Source organism: Sorghum bicolor, chromosome 6, assembly GCF_000003195.3.
Source record: "Sorghum bicolor cultivar BTx623 chromosome 6, Sorghum_bicolor_NCBIv3, whole genome shotgun sequence".
In the NCBI taxonomy this organism is placed as follows: Eukaryota; Viridiplantae; Streptophyta; class Magnoliopsida; order Poales; family Poaceae; genus Sorghum; species Sorghum bicolor.
In genome coordinates this window covers 5981423-5999005 of record NC_012875.2, presented here as the reverse complement: position 1 = coordinate 5999005, position 17583 = coordinate 5981423, and the positions used below count along the sequence as shown (strand labels likewise).

Below are 17583 nucleotides of genomic sequence, written 5' to 3'. Positions count from 1 at the left end.
TTCACCCCCCTCTTGGGCATCTTGATCCTTTCAATTGGTATTGGAGCCTAGTGCTCATTATTTAGGCTTCACCGCCTAGAGAAAGATGTCTAAGGGGGATGGACCCCATCCATGTTCGATGGGGATGACTTCCCGTATTGGAAAATACGGATGGAGTCATACCTTGAGGCATGTGACTCTAAGTGCCTAAAAGCCGCGACCGAAGGGTTTACCCCTCCGGCAAAAAACACCATTCTTACTCCACAAGAACAAGAAAATGAGAAGTGGAATGCAAAGGCCAAAAACCACATCTTTAGAGGTCTTTGCAAAGAGGTGTTCAACCGCGTTCAGAACCACAAAACCGCCCATGCTCTATGGTAGGAACTTTATGCGCTCCATGAGGGATCAAAGAGTGAACGCGAGGAACGCTATCATCTTGTGATGAACAAGCTTAATACATTTGAGATGCTTCCTAAAGAAAATGCTAATGAAATATATTCTCGCTTGAATGTCATTGTAGAGGAGCTAAATGGACTTGGGCTCACTCAAATGAGTGCGGCGGATGTTGCAAGAAAGATATTATGTGTTCTCCCCATTGAGAAATATGGGCACATAGTAACCGTGCTTCATCAAGGCGATCTCTCCACCGCTACACCAACGTCCATATTGGGGAAGATCAATGCTCATGAGAAATATATGCACATGAACCCCCAAGATGGCTCCTCATCGGCCAAGAAGGAAAAGGACTTGGCCCTCAAAGCTTCTCACAAGGGCAAAGCCAAGAAGATTGAAGTTGAGTCATCAACTTCAAGTCATGATGATGCATCCATTGCCCTCTTGGTGAGAAGAACCACCAAGATGTTGAAGAAGCTCAACAAGAATGGAGTCAACTTTGACTCCAAGAAGAAGAAGTTCTTTACAAGTAGCAAGAGAAAGCCCATCTCTGAGATGGATTGCTACAATTGTGGTGATCTTGGTCATCTTGCTCACCATTGTCCAAAGCCCAAGAAGGACAAGTACAAGAAGAAGAACAAAGAGCATGATGACTCAAGTGATGAAGAGAAGAATGACAAGAAGCTATATAAGAAGAAAGGTGGCAAGAAGAAGGAGTACCAAAAGAAGATGAATGGCAAGGCTTACATTGTTGGTGATTGGCTCACCGACATTGAAAGCTCAAGTGGTGACTCCTCCGGCAATGAAAGTGATGATGAGAAGGTTGTCGCCATTGCCATTGATACTTCATCACCATCATCTTCACCACCATCTACATCCTCTACACACCTATGCCTCATGGCTAAGCGTGACCGGAAGGTACAAAGTGAGGATGAGAGTAGTGAGAGTGATAGTGAATATGAATCACCATCTTATGATGAACTTGTAAAATTGCTAAACAAATACAAAAAGGTCATAAGAAAAACTAGAAGTGAAAATGAGAAGCTTGAACTTGAAAATAAATCACTTGTAGCAAAGCTTAAATCTAGTGATGAGCTTAGAGACGAAAATGAGACCATGACCACTAAACTCAAGGAGCTCAAACTCTCTTTAAAAGAGCTCAAAGAAAAACATGATAAACTTGAGAGTGTTCATGATGAGCTTATCACTAGACATAGAGCTTTGAAGGAAGAGCTAACAACTCTAAAAGCAAACTATGACAACCTTGAGATAGCTTATGATCTTGCAATCAATGATACACATGTTGCTACTAACCATGTTGCTAAGCTTGATGTAGCCATATCTTGTGATGACTTACTTGTGGAGAGCACAAGCAAATGTGTTGATTGCAAGGGCAAGAAAGTGGTAGTGGCCGAGAGCTATGAGGACACTATCAAGCTCAAGGAAGAAATTGTCATGCTCAAGAAAGAGTTGCAAGAGCAAGCCAAGCACAAAACAATTGTGATTGAGTCACTTGATCAAGACAAGAAGCTTGCATATGAGAACAAGTTGCTCAAAGAAGAAAATCAATATCTCAAGCTTGGTTTGATGTATGACAAGCAAGAAGAAGATGAGTCATTCATCTTAGAAGAGTTAGCAAGCAACAATGACCCAATCATCAAGAAGCTAACTCAAGAGAATAGCAAGCTCAAGAAAGAGAAGGAACATCTAACCAAGGGGTTAGCAAAGTTCACAAAAGGAAAGGACCTTCAAAGTGAGCTATTCATGAACACCGTCATGAAGATGGACAAGAGTGGAATTGGCTACAAGGCTCATCAAACAAAGCTCATCAAATCACTAGCCACTCATGATCAACCAAGCAAGCCAAAGCCAAAGAGATGCTTTGAGTGTGGTCAAGAAGGACACTTTGCTCATGAGTGTGAGGCACCACTACCACCACCCTTGCCAAAGCATGCTAGACCATTTGCTTTCAATGCTCACTACATTGTAAGGAAAGACAAGAGTGGCAAGGTCAAGATTAGTTTCATGGGGCCGCCCAACAAGCAAAGGCCAAAGAAGATTTGGGTGCCAAAGCAATTAGTTGAGAAGGTCAAGGGCCCTAAGCAAATGTGGGTCCCTAAATCTCAAGCTTGATCTCTTGTGTGTAGGTGAACTACAAGACCGGTGGATCACATTGGGTAATTAATAGTGGTTGCACTCAACATATGACCGGAGATCCCTAGATGTTCACCTCACTTGATGAAGATGTTGACAACCAAGAGAAGATCACATTTGGTGACAATTCAAAAGGCAAGGTCAAGGGTCTAGGAAAGGTTGCAATATCAAATGACAACTCCATCACTAATGTGCTCTATGTGCAATCATTGAGTTTTAATTTGCTCTCGGTTGGACAACTTTGTGATCTTGGTTTTGAATGTTTATTCAAGAAGAAGGAAGTAATAGTGACCAAGGAGGATGACAATGAAATGGTATTCAAAGGCTTCCGACACAACAACTTATATGTAGTTGATTTCTCATCCGATGAAGTTGATATCAAGACTTGCTTATTCACCAAGACCTCACTTGGGTGGTTGTGGCATAGAAGGTTAGCACATGTTGGAATGGGCACACTCAAGAAGTTGATGAAGAAAGAATTGATTAGAGGCTTGAAGGATGTGACCTTTGAAAAGGACAAGCTTTGTAGTGCATGTCAAGCCGGCAAGCAAGTTGCAAACACCCATCCAACCAAGGCCTATCTCTCTACTTCAAGAGTGCTTGAGCTACTTCACATGGACTCATTTGGACCAACCACATATGCTAGTCTTGGAGGCAACAAATATTGCTTGGTCATAGTTGATGACTACTTCCGGTACACTTGGACATTCTTCTTGCAAGACAAGGCCGAAGTTGCATCAATATTCAAGAAATTTGCAAAGAATGCCCAAAATGAATTTGATGTCAAGATCAAGAAGATTAGAAGTGATAATGGCAAAGAGTTTGACAACACCAACATTGAAGAATATTGTGATGAAGTTGGAATCAAACATGAGTTCTCCTCAACATACACACCACAACAAAATGGGGTTGTAGAAAGAAAGAACCAGACATTGATCACCTTGGCAAGAACAATGCTAGATGAGTACAACACTTCAGAGAAGATGTGGGCCGAGGCAATCAACACCACATGCTATGCATCAAACCGGCTCTTTCCTCACAAGTTCCTAGAGAAGACACCATATGAGTTGCTCAATGGGAAGAAGCCTGATGTCTCATTCTTTAGAGTGTTTGGGTGCAAGTGCTATATCTACAAGAAGCGCCAACACTTTGGAAAGTTCCAAAGAAGATGTGACATTGGCTACTTGGTTGGCTATTCATCAAAGTCCAAGGCTTATAGGGTCTTTAACCATGCCACAAACATGGTTGAAGAAACATTTGATGTTGAATTTGATGAAACTAATGGCTCCCAAGGAGCAAGTGATAATCTTGATGATGTAGGTGGTGAACCATTGAGGGATGCCATGAAGAACATGCCGGTGGGGGACATCAAGCCAAAAGAAGATGATGATGTGCAAATCATTGAGCCACCATCCACCTCACATGTACCACAACATGAAGACAAGGATGTGAGAGATGCTCATGAAGACACTCAAGTCACTCATGAGCAAGCGGTGGCACAAGCACAAGATGTTGATGCTCCCCAAGCAACCCCTCAAGTGGCGCCAAGAAGATCATCACATCACCGTCAAGATCACTCTCAAGATCTCATCATCGGGAGTCCATCATATGGTGTAACTACACGCTCTAGACATGCTTTATTTATTTAACATCACACTTTTGTGTCTCTTGAAGATGAACCAAAGACTATAGAGGAAGCTCTTCGTGATGCGGATTGGATCATTGCCATGCAAGAGGAGTTGAACAACTTCTCTCGCAACTAAGTGTGGACACTTGAAGAGTGACCCAAAGATGCAAGAGTGATTGGAACAAAGTGGGTCTTCCGAAACAAGAAGGATGATCAAGGAAAGGTGGTGCGCAACAAGGCAAGGCTCGTGGCAAAAGGCTTTTCACAAGTGGAAGGTCTTGATTTCGGTGAAACCTTTGCACCGGTGGTAAGACTTGAAGCAATCTGTATCCTACTTGCATATGCATCTAGTCATGATATCAAGTTGTTTCAAATGGATGTGAAAAGTGCTTTTTTAAAATGTTTTTTTAATGAGCTTGTCTATGTTGAGCAACCCCCCCAGTTTTGAAGACCCTAGGTACCCAAAGCATGTCTACCGGTTGTCCAAGGCTCTCTATGGTCTCAAGCAAGCTCCTAGAGCTTGGTATGAGAGGCTTAGGGACTTCCTCATTGAGAAGGGCTTCAAGATTGGGAAAGTTGACACAACACTCTTCACCAAGAAAATAAATGGGGAAATCTTCATTTGCCAAGTTTATGTTGATGATATTATTTTTGGCTCCACTATTGAAGATTTTTGCAAGGAATTTGGTGATTTGATATCCAAGGAGTTTGAGATGTCCATGATTGGCGAGCTGTCCTTCTTTCTAGGATTTCAATTCAAACAAATGAAGGATGGGGTCTTCGTCTCTCAAGAGAAGTACACACAAGATCTTCTCAAGAGATTCAAGATGATGGTTTGCAAGCCAATCAAGACTCCCATGGCATCAAATGGGCATCTCGACTTGGATGAGGGAGGTAACCCAATTGACAAGACTCTCTATCGCTCCATGATAGGAAGTCTACTCTACCTCACCGCATCTAGGCCCGATATCATGTTTAGTGTGTGTATGTGTGCTAGATATCAAGCAATGCCTATGGAATCTCACTTTATTGCCGTCAAGAGAATTCTTAGGTATCTAAAATACACACCTTGCCTAGGTTTGTGGTATCCCAAAGGTGCAAGATTCCAACTTGTAGGCTATTCCGATTCGGATTATGCCGGGTGCCGCATTGATACAAAAAGCACATCCAAAGGGTGCCACTTCCTAGGTAGATCACTTGTCTCTTAGATGTCAAAGAAACAAAATAGTGTTGCCTTGTCAACGACCGTGGCAGAATACACTGCCACCGGTGCTTGTTGTGCACAAATACTTTATATGAAACAAACTTTGCTAGACTATGGAGTAGTACTAGACAAAGTACCTTTGTGTGTGACAATGAAAGTGCCGTAAAACTTGCAAACAACCTGATTCAACACACCGGCACAAAACACATTGACATCCGCCACCACTTCCTTAGGGATCATGTTGCTAAAGGTGATATATCTCTAGAGAATGTGGGAACGGAAAATCAATTGGCGGATATCTTCACAAAACCCCTAGATGAAGCTAGGTTTTGTATGTTGAGAAATGAACTTAATATACTTATCTCTCTAACTTCACTAAAAATGAAGTTGTGTGTTGACCTGAAAATAGCTTTTGTTTTGCATATCATGCATACCAAAACTAAAAATACAAAAATATTGTGTGTAGGACTTGTCTAACATGGTTAAGATAACCCCCTTGTGACTTGACAAGCATTAGTTTACATTCAAGTATTGCATTCCACCTCATATCATATGCATGCTTGTTGATTTATCGTTCCTTTTTGGTTATGTTTTGAGCATCCGCTGTGTTCGTCCATAGATAGGGGGAGCATTCAAAGCTCATTATGATTTAAACCCCTAGCTTTATGGCCACACGATGCTCCTTGGTGCTTTCACTTGACTATTTTCATAAAAACTACTATGCCTAAGGCTAATTATTTATGAAAATTTGAGGGTTTGAGAGAGGTCACTCATACTAGTTCCAATTTGTGCTTATTTGAGTCTTCTTGAAGTTGGAACTTGGTTGGGTAAAAGTCGGGCGAAGTTCCATGTTGAAAAACAGGCCAGGAGTGCACCGGACGCTCCTGCAGTGCGTTCGGTGTGGTGAGTTTGCTGGACAGCACTCACCGGACGCTGGAACAGTGTCTCCGTTGCGTCCGGTGAGGTGCGTCTAGTGTTCATCCAGGCGTGCCCTAGGGCACCGGACGCTAAGCCAGCGTCCGGTGGCCATCGTCCGGTGGTCGGGTCATCTGCGGGGCTCTCTGTGTTTTAGTCCGGTGGTCACCGAATGCGTCCGGTGCCACATTAAGAGCGTCCGGTGACCCCACGGACACCACATATAACCCCCGAGATCCGATTTCGCTCGGTAGTTTTCTTTTCTCGCCCTCCCGCCCAACCACAGTCAGAACCCATCAGCGCCCGTGCCCTAATCGCCAAAGCGCCGCCTCCGGTGATCTCGCCGCTCTCCAGCGACCTCTTCTTCTCCCTGCGGCCAAGTCTCTCCCCAAGGGTCCCCTCTTCCCTCACTTCGTGCAGGGTGCCTGATCTCGTGAAGTTTTAGGGTTTGGGGTGAGCTTCCTTATCTGTGCACTCAAGGTGTTCAGATTTATGTGTCAATGGATTAGAACAAGGTTTTTGACCTCGATTTGCTCCGTCTCATCTGTGCAGCACCTTGAGGAGTTGATTCGCGTTCTCCGGCGTTTTTTTGATCGAGATCTTTCGTTCGAAACGCGTCTCGTCATTGGATTGTAAGCTGTTCGCGCCCGTTCCTTATCCAATCTTGCGATCTATAGGGTTTTCTCATCTCTAGCTATAATGTTTGCTTATGTATACCCTATCTAGTCCTTTTCTTGCAGTGCGTTGGTCTCTTTTGGTAGTTTGGCAGTGTCAGTTGAACTCGGGGCCAAGCCCGCGAGTATGGATTGAGGCCAAGCCTCTTGAGTGTTAGTTGCTCAGTTGTTGGTAGTGGTTTAGGGGCAGTTTCTTGCAATGGCACGTTGCAAGAACGTCAGTGGTCCGACAGCTAGCAGTGGTGGCTCTCCAGGAGGTGATGGTGAAGATGATCCTCCACGTCGCCTGACAGTAGCCGAGAAGGGAAAAGGCAAGAAGCTGGCCACCAAGAAGAGGAAGGCCAGTGACAGAGAGGCCGAGGTGGTCGAGGTAGTGGCAGCAGTAGTTCAGGCAGCAGAGAGGGGTGGACGGTCAGGTGCCCTAAGGATCGGGGCCAATCTCACGCCACAGGAGAGGCGTGCAGTTCTTCAGGTTGAGGCACTCCACCTGGCACCATCATGCTAGGGGGTCAGCGTGTCCGGATTGACGTGACTAAGTCTGCACAGGAGGAGACTGAGATAGAGGCAGAGGCCCAGGCAGAGGGCCCGACAGAGGCTCAGTAGTAGGAGCAGCCACTTCGGAGGTCGACTCGCACTCGTACCCAAGTCTCCTCTAGGACTGGTACACAAGGGCAGTCCACCTCGTCGGCTCGCTCCACCCCAGCACATGGTACTCCAGCTCCATGTCCAGCTCTAGTCAGGATTCATAAGGATTACTCCCAGGCCTCCGATCGAGAGATCCAGGAACTGAGATTTGCTCCTTTCCCTACTTGGTTTCTAGCTACGCGGGATCAAAGGGCCAGTGCCAGATTCTACACAGTGGTCCAGGAGGATATGTATGAGGCTTTTGTCCGTTCAGAGACCCAGTTCAGGGAGCACAAGGTGCTAGACCTCGAGGTGCTAGGGAATGTGGTAGGTGCTGACATCCGACAGTACTTCACCTATTTGACAGGACTCCCATACTTGCTCGCTCTGCCAGGTACCTATAGTGAGGTGTGGGTACGTGAGTTCTATGCCTCAGTGTGGGTTGCTCCAGAACATAGCTACATCCACTACGCACTAGCAGGAACATACTACAGGATGACAACTCAGAGGGCCATAGAGGTTCTTTGATTGATCGCTTCTACTACCAGGATCCATCAGTTGTGCTATGGGAACTTCGAGCCCCCTCGACGACCTCACGGTGGTGCTCTACCACCAGTTGACTTCGTGGCTCCTTGCTTCCGTCAGCCCTTTGGGAGGGCTCTAACAGGACAGTGGGCGATCTGACACGCCCAGCGAGGATTCTTGACTTCGTGTTGAGGAAGACTCTCTTTCCCAGGACAGGCTACAGATACAGCTTCACCAGGATCCAATAGTGGTTGGTAGCTCATCTGATTGCTCAGCGACCATTTGACTTGTGGGACTTGATAGTGTCAGAGATTGAGGACACTATAGCAGAGAGCTTCAGAGGACGTCGTCAGTTGCCATACGCACATCGGATCACTCTTCTTATTCTTCGTGCTAGGCCTAAGCCTCTGCCAGCTCACCTTCAGAGAGAGCTGAGAGACTTTGACACAGTGTTCCCCCACTACGACCCCCGACAGATGCTGAGAGCGCATTATGACCTCAGAGCTCCGCCTCCTCCTCCAGCACCACGTGGCTAGGTGCCACCACCCTCACCTAGGGCTACCCGTCGTTCAGGGGCAGTCCTAGAGACAGAGGAGGAGCAGGACATAGCTATTGGGGCGTTTGCAGATGCTGAGGCTGAGGAGGAGTTTGAGTTTGCTTCCGACAGTCGGACGATGATTATCGTCTTCCAGTGCCAAGATCTACCTTCGAGGCAGCACGACCACGAGGCAGGAGGCTCTTCTAGTGCCATAGACCCAGCTCTGCTTGCTATCTTAGAGGGGATGAGAGCCGATCAGCGGAGGGCAGCTGAGGAGCAGGCTAGGAGAGAAAGGGACCAAGCTGCCATCAATATAGCCATGCAGGCCAGGCAGGACGAGCTCCAGAGACAGCTGTTGACTTTTCAGGAGCAGCAGCTAGAGTTCCAGGCACAGCAGACTGCGATGATGGCCGCTTTAGGGATTCAGCTTCCTCAGATTCAACTACCAGGCACTTTCTCGGTCAGGCCTCCTACTCCAGTGCCTCAGCCTAGCGGCTTTCAGAGTCAGTCCCAACCGCCACTTCAGCTCCCTGCTTAGAGTCAGCCGTTCTCGACGCCACAACACCAGGTTTCACAGGGTGCCATCTCTTCTGGCTTTGAGCAGGTGCCCCAGTTTACCCTGCTTCGCTCTGGTTTCACTCCTCAGCCAGCTACAGTGTCACAGCTTATGTTGGACTTGTCGATAGGGCAACACGTTATCTTTTCCTATAGTGCTCTGACTGGTGACCCTACGCCTTCACCTCTGCAGGCTCCTGCAGCCTTTACGGTCCCAGTCACCACTACTGAGCACCTGTCATCGTTCGTGGCTTCGTCTGAGCAGCTTGCGCCTTCTTCCACAGTGCCAGAGACATCAACCACAGCTACCGAGTCTGTGCCCGCTTCGTCAGTAGGACTTGAGCAGCCAACACAGCCAGTGACAGCTTCAGAGCCCACCGAGTAGACCCGGACAGCTTCTCCAGCTCCAGCAATTTCCAAGGGTCACTCTACCTCCTCTGAGTCGACGGCCGATGGATCAGACGATGCAGCTCAGTTTCAGGTCGTGCCGAGGGACTCCACTGCTCCGCCTCCACCTCCTTCGTCTTAGGTTTTTGGCGCTTGATGCCAAAGGGGGAGAGAGAGCTGAGAGTATGTTAGTTAGGGGGAGCTAGAGCTAGCTAGTGAGAGCTAGAGCAAGAGAGGGCTTTTGATTATTTTGTGTGCTACTCCATGCATCATGTTTACTTTTATACATTTGTGTGAGATACTCTTTAACTCTGTGAGATACTTTTGGTTGTGAGACATGACTTTTGCTTTTGTGATATCTATATGTCATGTGGTTGGCTCATATTCTTTGCTTCCGTGTTTTTACTCCGATGTTCTATGAGCCTTTTGTGATTATCTCCTGTTGTATACATCTCACATATTTGGATGCAGGATGATAGACTTGGTTGATATAAGCATGCCTAATCCTTTTGTGTTCTTATTGTCTCATGCTTATAGGAACCAAATCATTTGAAAACCTCATTTCCTTTCATACTTGAGGTTATTGTCATCAATCACCAAAAAGGGGGAGATTGAAAGAGCATCTAGGCCCCTAATGATTTCGGTGATTAATGACAATGTTGATTACTGTGACTAACGTGTATTTTGCAGAGGCAAAGTCATTAGTGAGGTCATGGTAATAGGTACTGAATGAACAGGGATGTACATGCCTACTTAATAGTGGAAATCGTTTCGGTTTTCAAAGGATGGATGGACATCGTCAAGACTAGACTAGGTCTAAGTGCCTTATGGTGAAGAAGGGCACTTAGAGTAGTTTAGGACTTTGTTTTCCTTTGACCGTACTATTAAGAGGGGCTTTGATCTAGTACCTTGACTTAGGCAAGGCTTTAGGTTTAGGTGTGGTGTACACTTGGTAAACCTAGCACTAGGCAGCTCAGAGATAGTCCTTAGATCGAGAGGAACAAACTTCGTTTTGGAACGGTCGTGTTTCGACGAAGTTTGGGTGTCTAAGTAGGCACCGGACGCTGCACCGGACGCTCTGTGAGTGCATCCGGTGAGGTAGTTAGCCGTTAGAGTGATGAGTGCCTAGGGTTAGGCACCGGACGCTAGCATCGGACGCACCGGGTAGCGTCCGGTCCTAAACCCAGGGAGGTCCATAGAGTGACCAAGGTCACCGGACGCTAGCACCGGACTCGCCGGGTAGCGTCCTGTCCTAAACTCAGGGAGGTTGTAAAGTTCCTTCGAGCACCGGACGGCAGCACCGGACGCTGGGAAGTAGTGTCCGGTGACCTATCAGAGGCAGTATAGTTAGCCGTTGAGTGTCACCGGATGCTCTGTGTAGAGCGTCCGGTGCCACATCAACAGCGTCCGGTGACCCCGTTTTTAGTGTAAAACGGTTGGCCGACCCTTGGACTTCGTGGTGTGTATTTATACTCCTCCACCTCGTCCATGGGAGCTCTCTTGCCCATTTGAACAGATGAGAAATTCTTTGTGGAGCAAGAGAGAAGCAAGAGCCTAAAGAGGATTGAGATTTGAGAGATTTCTTGTGAGAATCCTTCTCTAGTAGAATTCCAAGAGTCAAGTGTGCATCGACCACTCTCAAGAGCCTTGTTTAGGTCAAGTGAGAGTTCTTTGCTTGTTACTCTTGGTGATCGCCATCACCTAGACGGTTCGGTGGTGATTGGAGGCACGAAGATGGCCCGGAGTTCTTATGGGTGGCTCGTGTCAAGCTTGTGAGCGGTTTTGTACGATTCACCGCGACGGAGTGTCGAAGTATCAGCCCGTAGAGAGCACTTGGTCCTTGCGCGGACCAAGGGGGAGCAAGACCCTTGCGCGGGTACTCCAACGAGGACTAGTGGAGAGTGGTGACTCTCCGATACCTTGGCAAAACATCGCCGAGCATTTTCTTCCACTACTCCTTACTTTCTAGCATTTACTTTGTGTTTTTACATTCCTAAAATTGCCATGCTAGAATAGGATTGGAACTAGGTTGTAATACTTTTGATCCGGTAGCTCTCTAGTCACACTAGGCACAAGGGGTTGAATTGGAGCTTATAGGTTGCTGAAATTTTTAGAAAAGCCCAATTCACCTCCCTCTTGGGCATCTTGATCCTTTCACCATGCATGCACTTAACCTAAAAGAGCCTGACAACGGAAGATATCTCAGACGTTAATAATTTAAAGATTTTTTTTGCTTCTTTGTTTGGCTCCTCATTACCTATGATGTATCCATGTATGGAAGCACTGATTAGTGTTTAAACCATTTCCCGCACAGCACTACTACTGTTGCATTAGTGCCCTCATTGCAAATCACCTTCTTCTTGATGAAGCTTTCATCGAACCCTCTCACATCTAAATGACTCTAAACCCTAATTTTGTTCTGTAGTTCATGCAATGACATCTTTTACATGGTCCATGGACATGGTGTAGTTTCTTCTCGAGTAATCTCACCAAATTTAGTTTCAATAATTTCGCAAAAAATATTAGTTTCAATAAATTTCTTGAAACCTTTCTGCCACTCATTTATCGTAAAATGCATGTGCATCCAACTCTTATCATCAAGCGGCATGTTCTTGAGAGGGAGGTAGGATGTAGATGCTTAGGATGATGAGCCAAGTGTTGTGCGAGCTGATGAGATCACTGAACAGATTTATCCCGTCGGTACTCAGCGCGATTCTAATGTTTCTTGCCTCGTTGCCAAACTCCATGAACCTGTCATCATAACGCTTCCACTATCGGGCATCGGTAGGGTATCACAGCTTGTCATCATCCTTCGTGCAATCACCAGATGCAACTACACAAATAATTTTGCAAGACGGTGCATTTTTATTTACGAAGGCGGTCACAAAATTCAATCACCTCGATTAATGCATACTATTAATGGAGGCAGACACTTTTTATTTACCGAGACGGACACTTTTGCCCGCTTTCAAAAATCAATTTATATATGGAGACGGGCAACTTGGGATAACCACCTCAAAATAGGCTATTTGTGAAGGCGGTCATCTTAAGTTGCCTATCTCCATAAATAAATTTTCATAGACGGGCATGCTATAAAGTCTGCCTCCTAAAATGCTAGAGCCTAGCCAAAGCTCATTTGGCCTAATACCAAGCATGTGTATATATACAGGAGGCTTAGGGTTTCAGCCTCAGCTCCATCCCTTCCTCGGCCGCACAAGCACGACTCTCTCTCTCTCTCTCTCTCTCTCTCTCTCTCTCTATTGGTGGGGCCCTCTCCTCATATAGTGGAGTGTTGTCTATTGCTTTGGACAATCCTTATAGAGCGGAAATTGTCGTCTGCTTCATCTCTTTAAAATTCTCTAACCACCTCGGGGCTCCCAAACATAAAATTGTCGTTGCCAATTATTTCCTCAAAAAGCTCTACATCCTCCGGCTTCACCACAGCTGGCTCACCATCCTCATCTTCCCCGCCACTGTTGGACATATCTTGGACTAAATCATTCATTGTGATGAAATCGACATTGTTGCCAGCAACATCGTGCCTACCACCTGATGATGATGAGGGTTCTACATGGTCTATATTTACCATCTCGATGATGACGAGTTTCCTCCAAATGCATCGTTACTTGCATTTGCTTCACCATGCAGATCAACATCCTAGAAGAAACCAAACCTGATAAGTGAGATTTCACTATACAGTCTAAGCATTAACGCAGGTGGACGTCTAAAGTCACTTGCCTCCATTAACCATTAATGAAGGCAGGCGCTTGGCCATGAGTCCGGCAACCCATTAACGGAGGCGGAGGTTAATATATGGGTGCCCTATAAAATTATTTTTTAGTAGCGAATGACGTTCAACTCCAACAGTTTTGCAAAATTTATTTGGCAAATGTTGTTATTTGCCAACTCCCAAAATGATATGGATAGGGAACAAAAAGGACATCTCCAAGTGTTTGGTAATTGACTTGGCAAAACCAAAATTTTATTGGTTCTAAAGATCAACGAAGAAGCATCAGGTTGTCAGCTTGCTATAAAAGCACGCGCATGCAGAATGCCAAGCCTATTCTAGGTGTGCATAAATGCCAAGAAAGGAGGAGAATTTGCCAACTTGCTATAAATGCCAAACACAATTGCCAAACTATTGGATAGGAGATTTTGAAAGTTTAGGCAAAAAACAAGAATGCCAAATCTATTTACAAAACTGTTGGAGTTGGTTAGCAATTCTTTTGGACCTTATCCATTATGGTCATGTTGAGAGTGTGCAACTCTAAAACTATGTCCATGACTCCATCCTGGGCCTTATATTCCGGGTCATAAGATCGGGATGACTCAGTTCTCACACCTTTATTAGTAGGCCTGTAAGTTGCAAGGAGTTCAATTTTCCGTTACCATTCTCACTATCATATTGGTTAATGGTGATGTCTTGCAGTGTTCTTCACATGTTTTTTGTTTTACTATATACAAACTACAGGTAGAGATGTTCTTCAACTTAATTAGGTCTGGTTTAGTTCCCAAAAATTTCTAAGATTCTCCATCCCATCAAACCTTTCAACACATACATAAAATATTAAATATAAAAAAACTAATTACACAGTTTACTTGTAAAGTTGTAATTTACGAGTCTTTTAAACCTAGTTAATCTATGTTTAGACAATAATTACCAAATACAAATAAAAATACTACAATAATCAAATCTAAAAAATTTCACCAACTAAACAAGACCCTAAGCAAATGACCCAAGGCTCTATGTTGAGGACGACAAGCTTTTGCCTTGCCTGCTAGCGCCCGGTTCTCCCGCGACTGACCACTGGTTCGAGTATGCCTGCATAGAATAGCTTAGAATTCTACTTGCCCGCCCTGCCGCCCAATGAGCTCCCCGTCTTTCAGTCGCCCGGCACTTTCCAATTCTGCGCTAAAAATAGCGAGCCACCACCCGCAATGCTCTGCTTTGCAGCTCTAAAACGTACGTTCGTTCATGGCGGGCCATGACCTGACTGATGGCCTTAAAAGCACGCTATCAAAACCGAAATCCAGCTTACGTTCTCTCTTCCCCTTCCTTGAATCCCCTGCACTTCAATGACCAGATAGCTCGATCCTTGCCCTGATCGCCGCCATGCCCACCATCCTAACTCCATCTCTCATATTCGTCCTCGCCATCTTCCTCTCCCCACCGGCCGCTGCCGGGGACATTGCCACCGCCACCACCACCACCACCGGTGCAGCTGGGGACGCCGTGAGGACGTACCTGGTGGTCGTCTGCCGAGCCACTGGGCCCAAGGAGAACGGCGAGAAGCTGCGCGAGTGGCACGCCTCGCTGCTCGCCTCCGTCCTGAACACTAGCACCGGTACGGTCCTCGAGGAGGCACGGACGCCGGAGGGCGGGCAGCTGGTCTACTCGTACCAGCACGTCGTCAGCGGCTTCGCGGCGCGGCTGACGGTGCGGGAGGTGGACGCGCTGCGCAAGCTCAAATGGTGCGTCGACGCCATCCCGGACGTCAACTACCGGCTGCAGACGACGTACACGCCGACGCTGCTCGGGTTGAGCACGCCGACGACGGGCATGTGGGCGGCGGCACGCAACATGGGGGAGGGCGTCATCGTCGGCGTCCTCGACAACGGCATCGACCCGCGGCACGCGTCTTACGGCGACGAGGGCATGCCGCCGCCGCCGGCCAAGTGGAAGGGCAGGTGCGAGTTCGGTGGCGCGCCGTGCAACAAGAAGCTCATCGGCGGGCGGTCTCTGACGGCGTGGGAGCACGGCACGCACACGTCCAGCACCGCCGTGGGCGCCTTCGTCGGCGACGTCCAGGTGCTTGGGACCAATGTCGGCACGGCCTCCGGCATGGCGCCACGCGCGCACCTGGCGTTCTACGAGGTGTGCTTTGAGGACACGTGCCCGTCCACGAAGCAGCTTGCCGCCATCGAGCAGGGCGCGTTCATGGACAACGTCGACGTGATCTCCATCTCCGCCAGCGACGACACGGCGAAGCCCTTCTACCAGGACCTCACCGCCGTCGGCAGCTTCTCCGCCGTCACGTCGGGCGTGTTCGTCAGCTCCAGCGCCGGAAACCAAGGCCCCGACTACGGGACCGTCACCAACTGCGCGCCGTGGGTGCTCACCGTGGCGGCGAGCACCATGACACGGCGCGTCGTCTCCACGGTCAGTCTCGGCAATGGGATGGTGATCCAAGGCGAGGTGAACCAGAGGTACACAGACGTCAAGCCAGCGCCTCTCATCTACGTCCATGGCGTGTTCGAAAACGGCTCGCTCAGCGCCGTCGACGTCCGCGGAAAGGTCGTCTTCTGCGACCTCTCGGAAAGCACGACATTGCGCGGCGAGAAGGTCCGCGCCGCCGGCGGCGTGGGCATCATCTTTTTCAACGACGCGTCCGGTGGCCGCGTGACGATGTTCGGCGGAAACGTGTCCATCGCGGCGGCGCGCGTCAGCCAGGCCGACGGCGAGAAGATCATGTCGTACATCAACTCCACGGCGAACCCCACCGCCGGCCTCCACTTCGCCGGCGTTACGCTGGATCCTTCCTATCAGCCGGCCGTCGCCATTTACTCCTCACGAGGCCCCTGCAACATGTCAAACCTCGGCGTGATCAAGCCCGACATCACCGGGCCCGGGACGAGCATAATCGCGGCCGTCCCGGACGCCGGCGGCGGCGGGAACGGCAGCGCGCCCACCCCCACCCGCACCTTCGGCTTGATGGATGGCACGTCCATGGCCGCGCCGCACCTCTCGGGGATCGCGGCCGTGTTGAAGCGAGCGCGCCCAGGGTGGTCGCCGTCCGCGATCAAGTCGGCGATGATGACGACCGCCGACGTGACGCACCCGGACGGCACGCCCATCACCGATGAGATCACCGGCAAGCCGGCGGGACACCTCCTCATGGGCTCTGGCATCGTGAACCCGACCAAGGCGCTTGACCCGGGCCTCCTCTACGACCTCTCGGGGATGGACTACATCCCCTACATCTGTGGCCTCGGGTACAACGACACCTTCGTCAACGAAATCATCGCGCAGCCACTGCAGAACGTGAGCTGCGCGACGGTCAGCAAGATCGAGGGCAAGGACCTCAACTACCCGTCGTTCCTCGTGACGCTCACGGCGGCGGCGCCGGTGGTCGAGGTGAGGCGCACGGTGACCAACGTCGGCGAGGCTGTCTCGGCCTACACGGCGGAGGTCGTGGCGCCGCCAAGCGTCGCCGTCGAGGTGGTGCCACCGAGGCTGGAGTTCGGCTCTGTGAACCAGAAGATGGACTTCAGAGTGAGGTTCAGAAGAGTTGGCGCCGCCGCCAATGGCACGGTGGAAGGAAGCCTCCGGTGGGTCTCCGGCAAGTACTCCGTTCGGAGCCCGATCGTCGTTCTTGATGGAACGCAGAATTTGGTCTAGTACAAGTGATTGGATCAATCATCGATCGATTGCATAAATAGAATCATGTTTAGTCGACAGAGATTTCTGAAATATTGTGCTTGATTGCTTGCAGAGAACAGAGAGATCACCTCTCCTGTGCGCTGTCTCTTTGGCCTTTTTGTAGACTAGAAGAGTAACTGTGAGCTCTGGCTTTGGCCTTTTTGTAGCGTGGAGTAGCAGCTCCTTTACTAAGCACAATGCCACCAAATGTAAGTGAACAGATAGAATGGGCATCTTGTGGTCCACAGCACAAGGGCATGTGTCCTTACCGGGAAAAAAATTGTGTTCCAGGTATTAGAGCAATTTCCATGTGATGCTAGGCCACTTCAGGTTCAGGGATACCTTATGCTTGAGGAGCTCAAGACACCGAGTTGTTGTATTGTATGTGGACTGGAATTAGAGCACTTTTTGCATTTCTGTTCTAACAGTCAAAAACAGGTTTTGAGTCCTCAGTTCAAAATGATATTATTGTCTATGAGTGGAATATGTGAATTGAAAAAGAAATGCAGTAAACGAACATCTTATATCTATATCTCTTACAAAGATAAACCCCGACGACTATCTATTCTATCTAATCCCATATAGCCA

At 48.2% G+C, this 17583-nt stretch overlaps 1 protein-coding gene across 1 annotated transcript; it reads left to right on the top strand.

Annotated features, from left to right (window-relative positions):
* LOC8067777 (subtilisin-like protease SBT1.4) lies at nucleotides 14689-16974 on the top strand. The gene has a single exon (XM_002447491.2). It carries the CDS (start codon nucleotides 14689-14691, stop codon nucleotides 16972-16974), a length of 2286 nt encoding a protein of 761 aa, XP_002447536.1.